The sequence below is a fragment of the Octopus bimaculoides genome, chromosome 17, assembly GCF_001194135.2.
Source record: "Octopus bimaculoides isolate UCB-OBI-ISO-001 chromosome 17, ASM119413v2, whole genome shotgun sequence".
NCBI lineage: Eukaryota > Metazoa > Mollusca > Cephalopoda > Octopoda > Octopodidae > Octopus > Octopus bimaculoides.
This window is the reverse complement of record NC_068997.1, coordinates 49618281-49628747: the sequence shown is the minus strand read 5'-3', so window position 1 is coordinate 49628747 and position 10467 is coordinate 49618281. Positions and strand designations below refer to the sequence as shown.

Genomic DNA, 10467 nt, shown 5'->3' with positions numbered 1-10467 from the left:
AAATTTCAGTCCTTGTGCCTGTAGTAGAAAGGATTATTATTATCATTAAGGCGACGAGCTGGCAGAAACGTTAGCCCGCCGGGCGAAATACTTGGCACTATTTCGTCTGCCGCTACGTTCTGAGTTCAAATTCCGCTGAGGTCGACTTTACCTTTGATCCTTTCGGGGTCGATTAAATAAGTACCAGTTACGCACTGGGGTCGATACAATCGACTTAATCCGTTTGTCTGTCCTTGTTTGTCCCCTCTGTATGTAGCCCCTTGTGGGCAGTAAAGAAATAAGAAACGTTAGCACGCCGGGCGAAATGCTTAGCTAGCCGAACTCAACTTTGCTTATCATCCTTTCGGGGTCAATTAAATAAGTACCAGCTGAACACTGGGGTCGACGTAACCGACTTAATCCCCTTTCCCAAGTTTGAAACCATCATTATTATTATTATTATTGGCGGTGAGCTGACAGAATCGTTATCACGCTGGACGAAATGCTTAGCGGCATTTCGTCCATCATTATGTTATGAGTTCAAATTCCGCCGAGGTCGACTTTACCTTTCAGGTTCGAAAAACTAAGTACCAGTTTCGTATTTGATGTCGATGTAATCGACTCATCTTCCCTCAAAATTGTTGCTTTTGTGGTAAAACTTGAAACCATTATTATTATCATAATTAGCATGTCTACAAAACCCAGGTCTTTGCATTTCGCCTTCATATTTCTTGCAATGGCGTGTTTATACATAATTTCATTGATAAAGAAAACGGAGTCAAAAACACAAAAAGATGCAGTCTTGGCATTCATTTGTGCTACATTATAGTTAATTATCTCCAAGCCATTCCTTAGCTGTAATTAAGATTTGCTGATTAAAAGCAAACAAACAAACAAAAGAAAAAAAAAAGGAAGAAAGTGAAACTGAAAATAAAAAATAAAACAGAAAAATAAAAAAAATAAAGCAACAACGCAAAACAAACAGACAAAAAGTAAGGCAACAATAAAAAAAAATGAAGATTATTTTCTGCTGCAAATATGAAAAGGAAACTGCAAATGAGAACAGCCGACCGTTTCAACGAGCCGACAAGCCAAACAGCCGACCAGTCGAATTACTAGCTAAACAACGGAAGTTATATCTCTCTATCTTCACCTTTGTGTGCGTGTATATATATATATATATATATATATATATATATATATATGCATGTATGTATATATGTGCACATACGTACATGTATACACTCACGACCTACAAGCAGGCAAAATATAACACTATGCCCCAAAATAAGTACGAATAGCATGAAAATAGACAGCAGTAACATCTAGCATGTACTAGCTTAATAATAATGATAATAATAATAATAATAATAATAATAATAATAATGGCTGTCACAAGGACAGCCATTTTAGGGGAGGAGATAAAGTCGATTACATCTACTCCAGTGTTCAACTGGCACTTATTTTATAGACTCCGAATGTGGAGTTGACCTCGGCGGAATCTGAACTCAGAACGTAGCGACGGGCGAAATAACGCTAAGTATTATCATAATTAGCATGTCTACAAAACCCAGGTCTTTGCTCGCCGCTTTAGTAGTAGTAGTAGTAGTAGTAGTAGTAGTAGTAGTAGTAGTAATAATAATAATAATAATAATAGTAATAATAATAATAATAATAGTAATAATAATAATAATAATAATAATAATAATAATAATAATAATAATAATAATAATAATAATAATAATAATAATAAGGATTCGTTACCAGAATCTTAGCTGCAAGATTCTGTTCTCCTTCCTGTACAGTATATATATTGCTAATCATAAATAACAGCCATAGTAAAATGTCCAACTTGCTGTTACTCGAAGTCTTTGGGTAAGCTTTGGAACAGCACCTCATACGAAACAAAGAAGTAATAACGTAAAAGTTAACAATGATGATTTCAAATCTTGGCACAAGCCCAGCAATTACGTGTGAGGGCGAGGGTAAATTGATTACATCGACATTAGTACTCGACTGGCATTTATTTAATCAACTCCGAAAAGATGAAAGGCTAACTCGGCCTCGGCGGTTTCTGGACTCAGAACGTAAAGACGGACGAAATGCCACTTAGCATTTTCCCCGACGTGACAGCGATTCTATAATCATCATAACGAGGTTTGAAATGTTGGCCAAAGGCCAGCAAATTTCGTGGGAGGTGGTCAGTCGGTACCATCGACCCCACTACTTGACTAGTTCTTTGTTTCATAGACACTGAGAAGATGAAAAGGCAAAGTCGATTCACCCCTGCGTCTCTCTTACTTCCTGTTTGTCTGTTAGATCTCCTTCTCTGGAAGAAGTCGACTGTGGTCAGATCTGGTTAGGGATGGGCCCCGTCAAGCCTAGATACATCGTATTTCATGTCGGCGTCTCTACGATTCCACAAGGAGTTGACGGCTAAAGGCAACACAACAAATACAGTCCTAATAGTTGACAAACCAAAGCAAAAGTATAAAGTAAATTAAAGCGAATAAACCAAAGGAATAAAGCAAGTGTAGGAAGTGAAGCATTGACACAAATGGTGTAGATAAAACATTCGCGTAGATAAACACAATAAAAAGAAACGTAATCTTGATCTCCAGCATAACATGGCGGCTGTGTTAGAACAAAGAGTTCTGCGTTATTTTGTTTGAGAGAAACTCTGAAAAGGACTCGTGGCGCATAAAAGCACTCGAAATTATATACGAAATAATTTCGATATAATTCTGCGTGCTTCAATGCACCACGAGATATTTTCTCTCGAGGTAAATAACGCAGGATTTTGTGTTCTAACAAAGCCTCTACGTTAAGTTGGAGATGAAGACTACCTTTAGGGATTAATACTGTTTTTGTCGTTATTAAATAATATATTTTTTTAATGCGTTCTCGTTGAGTGGGGTTCATCAGCGGTGCTGGGTATAAATGTAAAGTCTTACTCTGTTTTGATTTCCTGTTGGAATACACAATCGATGGATCGATATCACTTCGGGGTTTATCTCGTCTGATTGGAACTGAAAGAAAGAATTGTAGATTTAATACTGACAGTTGGATTGCAGTGTAAATACGTGTCGTATTATTTTACAATACGAATATTAATACAATGTTTAACATATGGTATAATTATAAACAGGGCAAATTTTAGATATTTCTCCACAGACTGAAAAAAAAATTTAGAACACCCTTAATCGATTTTTGAACCTTATTGGGTTCCCATCAGAGGCGTCCACATTATTCTGACAGTCTCCAGAGAAACAATCAGCCAAACTGTTTATATACTCAGCAAATGCAGCAGTTACTCTATGAAGGGGTCCTTAATTTGCATATCGAAAGTGTTTAACACTATGGCATCCGTATGTTGTGAAGTTGGTTAATTTTGTATATGTCGTAACTATAAGATACATAGTATTGTGAAAATGATGTCATAACTGTGTGTTAGTTGCGTGTGTTGTCGAGCAATATGTACCGTAAGTATGTAGTAGTTTTATTTAAAAACAATGAAAAACAAAAGGTATCGGAGGGGCGATGCATACCCTGCGTGCAGATTATTTTTTTTTTTCGCAAACTATAGTGTGGCTTGCAATGCGTTGGTTATCTATGATTTTTGATGGAACTAAATTAAGCTTTCTTTATTTCTTTTCTAAGTATTAACATTATAAGTATGTATACTCCGGTGAAGCCCTCGAATCCATCACTGTACACACACACACACACACACACACACACACACACACACACACACACACACAGAATCGCATATCTATGTATATATTCATGTATGAATGTATCTACGCGCATAGGTACTCCATGATCCATACACACGCAGGCGAGGGTCGATTCATATGTAAAAGAAAGTGAACAAAATAATATGACTACTTGCTTATCGGGAAATTTGTTAGTTCGATGTAAAATTTTGTTCATCATTTCGAGCCTCTCACCCAATGAGTATTTCTACCAAATGAGGTGAAAATTCGTTCAGCCGTTTTCCAGTAATTTTGCAAAAACACAGACAGACAATGACGAGTTATTACAATACCATGCTTTCGTTTGCTCGCGCAGGGTTAAAAAAAAAAGAATATATTGCAACTGGATACCAATTGTGTATTTGTTGTTGTAAAGCATCAGGCTGACAGAATCGTTAGCACGGCCGGATTAAATGCTTAGCGGCATCTCGTCCGTCTTTACGTTTTGAGTTCTGCCAGCTCGTCGCATTTTACTGTTGAAATATTAAATGCATTTATGATGTCTATGAATGAATGTTACCATGAAATATATGTTGTAATGCTAGAAATATGAGGTGCAAATGTCATGGTGAAATGAATGTCGTAAATATCTTAGCTCAATGTCACTCCACCACCACGACGACCACCACAGATCAGAAATAATTATAACATTATTATAACATTATTTACCCCCACCACCACAATTTTACATTGAATAGACAACACCCTATCTCTACATAAATGTCAAGGGATGAAGATTTTTTTTTATTTACTTCGCTTAGTAGAAGAGAAAAGAGCATCGTCATGACCCCATTTCAGGGTCTTCATCGTTAATGAACAGACGGGAGCAAGTTTCGGCTTCACTGATAACAACAGAACGGAGTTTGCTGCGGAAGACACGCATAGAATAGGTTGTGATATTAATAAAAGGGGGCAACTGATTGGATATCACATCATTATGTGATCGACCAGATGTTATAATAAATCGCTGATCTTTTTTAAGTATCACCATTATATTCCGGTGAAATTAAGAAATCAACTCGTAAATAAACGAAACCCTCGAATCCATCACTGTACACACACACACACACGCACGCACGCACGCACGCACGCACACGCACACACACAGACCGTACCTGGAACCACGAGATTTGCAAGCGAGCTTCTTAATCACACATTCATACCAGCATCTCTTGACAGATGAATGTCCCACAATGCAATTGTTCAGTTTGGTCTTACCCAATGGGATGGTCAAGTTTTAAGTTACGCCATGGTAAATAGTAGAATTTAGTCGGAACAAAGGCGGTGAGCTGGCAGAATCGTTAGCACGCCGGACGAAACGCTTCGCGGTATTTCGTCCACCACTACCTTCCGAGTTCGACTTTGCCTTTCATCCTTTCGGGGTCGATTAATTAGGTACCAGTTAGTTGTGTACTGGGTCGATGTAATCGACTAGCCCCATCCCCAAATATTTCAGGCCTTGTGCCTAGAGTAGAAAAGAATCGTTAGCAACGTCGAACAAAATGCTTAACGGCATTCCTTCTACATCCTTACGCTCCGAGTTCAAATCAGGCCGAGGTCAATATTGCCTTTTATTCTTTCGGGGACGATAAAATAAAATACTAGTCAAGTACTGAAGTTCGATGCAATCGACTTGTTCTGCCTCTCATCAAAATTGGAGGCCTTGATCCCTACAACAGATAGGCGTCCCTTTGGTAGTGAATGTTCTGATTTCGGCCATATGTACGTGGAAAGGGGCCACATACTTTGAGTGTGCTAGGGCTCAAGAAAAAATAATAATAAATAACTAGTTGGACTAAAAGAAACAATTTAATTTGGCCTTACAGAATATGATCGATTAGTTTAGACTTACAGTCTTGCACTTAGTAAATGTTATGTCATGCCAAGTTTGTTTTTCAAAGTTATGTGATGAATCAGTCTTAGTAAACGGACACCTAAACTATTAAGGTTCGAATGACAAAGGTTACCTCGAAATGTTTTTTAGCGTCATTTCTGCGTTTCTACAAGGTGTGTGCGTGCATTTCTATAATGTCTGTGTATATAGGTATGCGCATAACTATACACATACATACATATATTATATATATATATATATATATATACTTGTATACCTGCATATGTATATATAGATATATGTTATATATATATATATATATATATATATTTATATATATATATATATGTATATATATATTTATATATATATATATATGTATATACATGTGTGTGTATGTTTATATGCATGTATGTATGTATATATATATATATATATATATATATATATATATACATACACGCACACACATTTACATGCGTAAATACATGCATAATATAGACATAAATATACACACACACACGTGCACATGCACATACTCACACACATACACCCACATAAGCACACACATATTGCTTCCTGTTGAATCGACAGAAATTTACACGCACATATATGTATAAATATACGTGTTTGAAGTGAATATATATATATATATATATATATACATGTGTGTTTGTATGTATGTATGTATGTATGTATGTATGTATGTAGTTATGCATTATTTTATGGTTATATAGATGTGCATCTATGTACTACGATCTACAGGTCAGTGTCTGTATGTCTTTCTGATTTTATCTCAGCCAATTAAATCTTTTCTCACCTCACACTCATGTGTTCCACTTTCGCGCAACATCTCTCTCTAGCTATTTACATCCATATCTTTGTATTGCTGAAAACTGCTGATCGCTACACTGAAACGCACTCTCTCTCTCACACACACACCACGTATTTGTGTGTGTGTGCTCGATTGAAACTGATGATTTACTTCAACATCACTCCGAGTTTCTCGTGGGCTGAAATGGAATGAATAAGGAATTTCGAACGAATGAATAAACTCTATCAAGTATTGAGTATTGTTTCACGTTTCTACACACAAACATACTCTGAATATATTCAATTTTTTTCCCGAGGCTTGAACTCATTCTCGTTTTGCCTTGTCGCCACGTTGTGAACATTCATCTCCGGACGAACATACATACATACATACATACATACATACATTTATATATAACGGCATCACATTATCGACTAGATTAACGTGTGTTGTTAGACATCGCTGGTCACAATGCTAAACTTTTTGAGAGTTTTACAAATTCTTACAGTTCCACTGATGGCTTGTATCTGCAGTCTTCTAATTAGCTTTCTCCTCTCTGGTTTTGGGAAGCCTAAATTCTCAAGAAATACACACACACTGACTTAGGCAGTGTGTATGGATGTGTATATGCGTGTGTGTGTGCGTGATTAAATAGCACTATATACTCACCTTTGCACGTTTCCCTGGCCACCTTCCGTTTAATCGAATTAAGAATTGAGTAGTTATCCACTGTGAACACGTGGTTCCGAGGCGGTGATGAAGCTATCATCTCTAGTTCATGTTTATCTACGCCTGCTCCGACGCCGATGGCAAAAATTTGAATGCCTTCGTAATGCGCTCGTGCCGCTTCAGTTCGTGTAGCTTTTGGGTCCTGTGACAATCCATCCGTGATTACCACAACGATTTTATCCGAATAGGTTCGTCCTCCGTTGCGAACGGTGAACATCTGTCGGCGTATATATTCGAGGGCCTTGTGGGTGTAAGTTCCCCCTGGGGAGTACTGGGTGATCCGCATAACGGCTTTCTTTAATTGATGCTTGTGAATGAAGTCACGCAGGTTAAAGTGAACAGTGATGTTCTCGCTATACGTTACTATAGCAACATGGAAGTCACTTTGTTTGGCACCAATGGGGAACTGTTCTACGACATTCACCACAAATTGTAACTGTTTCTGGAAATGGACCGGCCAAATACTGTAAGACGCGTCTAAAGCGAAAACAATGTCTGCCCCCTGTTTTCCGCACGAAAGTCCTGAAAAGAAAGCATCATGTAAATATAAAACAAAACACGGTACGTGTGTCTATTGTGTATTACATACATTATATTGGTTGTATTTTTTGTGGGTCATTATGCCAATAATAAGCACGCACACTGGTTCAGTTTCACTTCATTATTTATAGGTTTGATTACTTTTCATTGTCATACATGATGTATCTAAGACTACATCACCCAATGTGTTCTTCGTTTTTAAGAAGGCTAGTATGCAATTGGTGGGATGCGTAGCTGCTATTTCTAGTAAGCCGAGTGAGCAATTAGAGGTTAGTTATTTAGCCAACTAAACTAATCGATCAGTCAGTTAACCAATCGAAGACTTGGAAGAGTGAATATCACTAATGATATCGCAAATGGCGAAGAAAGGACTTTGGCAAACGATTGATTGATTAATCGACTGATGAGACAAATAATCGATTTGTTAATTGGTTAAATAACTAATCAACTAATAACAAAGAAGTGAAATCGAATCAGTGCATGTGTATGTTAGTGGCGTAATGACGTCAAGAAACTTACAAACCTAATACAAAACATTATATTGAATCGTCGAATTCGTTCTTTTCATTCCAGCGATATTTGAATTAACACGGAAAATATTTCAATCGTAGATTTTCATGTTTTTCTTTTGTTTTTGTTTTCTTTTTTGTTTTTGAAAATCTATTCTTCAACACTTTTTTATGGTTTTTGTAAATTTGAATATATTTTAGCTCCTTTCAGACACACAACGAAAAATAACGATTAAAAAGTGGGTGGGAGTGGAAGGAGCAAGAATTTATCTGACAATGACATAAATACGAAGTTGTGGCACCCATTCCTTTCTTAATGCAACCACTGACGTTACGTTAAATTAGGGAAATGTCAACACCAGGGATCGAAACAGAGAAAAAGTTATCGAATCAACGAAAAAGCTTCCACATATATATTGATTTATTCTGCTCGATTAACAGCCAAAATCTCCCTCAAATACAACATTGCTCTCTTGAAGCGAAGAAAGTATTGGAAAAATGTCATGGAGAAAAGAGGACAGAGGAGAGTTACGGTTTGATTACTCTTCATTGTCATACATGATGTATCTAAGACTACATCACCCAATGTGTTCTTCGTTTTTAAGAAGGATAGCATGCAATTGGTGGGATGCGTGGCTGCTATTTCTAGTAAGCTGAGTGAGCAATTAGAGGTTACGTCCTATCTATCTATCCGTGTGTGTGTGTGTGTGTGTGTGTGTGTGTGTGTGTGTGAGTGTGTGTACATCTCATCTATATATTTCTGTTAAATACGTTGTGGAAAAGTACACACTCGTAGAATAATAAATGAAACACTTATAAGAATTGTCTCTCTTTAACAGCAACTGTGGTATCGCTCTTATTGAAGATGATATAGTTAAGATGGTTTATGTAAGTTCGATTAACAAGAGAGAGAGAGAGAGAGAGAGAGAGAGAGAGAGAGAGAGAGAGAGAGAGAGAGAGAGAGAGAGAGAGAGAGAGAGAGGGAGAGAGATAGACAGAGAAACAGACAGATAGACGAGGAGACAGAGGGAGAAGAGAACAGGTAAAGAGAATTGAAGTGAGAGAGAGAAAGAGAGAGAGAGAGTAAGAGTGTGTGTGAAGCAACGTAAGTAGGTAACGATGTGTACCGACCTGTTGATAATCCCACCAGCAGAGACATCTGTAAAAGATAAGATAGAACACAAAGATAAGATATAATGAAAAAGCTACGACAGAAAGATAAGTTTAAGATAAGATACAATGTTGCAGATCAAGATAACATATAAATTACGAGTAAAACGTGAGGGATGGGAAGAAAACATGATTAACTGCATTTAAAGAGAGAAAGAAGAAAATTGATTATAATGATAAATCATACGAAATGAAATAAGTAAAAATGTGTACTTTAAACAACCTTAGTTTGAAATATCATTATATATACAATTTGTTTTTAATAATGTACAGACATTTTTAGAAATATTTTTTGATGATGTATATACACCTGCAAAACGGCACGAGCTGTAATACTTTAGTTTCAGAGAAACTTCTCAAAGAAACTTTCGTGTTTAAAATACAAGAGTTCGCTCAGAACAACTATCACAGGATAATCGTCACTGAAGAGACCAATCAATGTCGAAACGCCGTGTTTGGCAAACCACTAGCGTTCTTAGCGAAACCCTGTTCTTTAGCACGCCAGGCGAAATGCTTGGCAGTATTTCGTCTGCCGCTACATTCTGAGTTCAAATTCCACCGAGGTCGACTTTGCCTTTTATCCTTTCGGGGTCGATAAATTAAGTATCAGTTGCGTACTGGGGTCGATCTAATCGACTAGCCCCCTCCCCCAAAATTTCTAGCCTTGTGCCTAGAATAGAAAAGACTATTATATTCTGTCTCGATGGTAAGAAAATTTTACATATGAAATTTGGTCTCTCCAGATTATTTAAACCTCGTAGTATTAGTGAATTTATAATCAATGTGCTTGGTAATAGTTAAAGGTGCTATATAGTTGCTGGACAGAAGCAACATGAAATGAAGTGTTGGGAAGACTTCCGCCCGTCACTCACCATTTTCTCCCAAATTTATTTAAAAAAAATTTTTTGCCAAGACCCCACCCCACTTTTTCGGATACGGAGGTTCTGGAAAATTGCCAAAAATCGGCATTGTGAAATTTCCCCCTTTCTCCCCACCCCACCAATTCTTAAATTTTGACTTTTTCCCCAACACTAACCCTAAACCTAAAACCCTAGCCCTAACTGTAATTACAGGAATGTTTTGAAACTTTTGTCAGAAGTGTAATGTCCGTATTTTTCCGCATATTTAGAAAAA

At 37.1% G+C, this 10467-nt stretch overlaps 1 protein-coding gene across 2 annotated transcripts in view; it reads right to left on the bottom strand.

The window, feature by feature from the left end:
• Window positions 1–10467, bottom strand: part of LOC106884262 (cartilage matrix protein) — a 137636-nt gene that overhangs the window by 54610 nt on the left and 72559 nt on the right. For both annotated transcript variants that reach the window (XM_052973962.1, XM_052973963.1), the window contains exons 2-4: window positions 9295–9322; window positions 7055–7636; window positions 2934–3008 (exon numbers count right to left, since the gene is read on the bottom strand). In XM_052973962.1, coding sequence (XP_052829922.1) covers window positions 2934–3008; window positions 7055–7636; window positions 9295–9322 — 685 coding nt within the window. The remainder of the gene's footprint in view (window positions 1–2933; window positions 3009–7054; window positions 7637–9294; window positions 9323–10467) is intronic.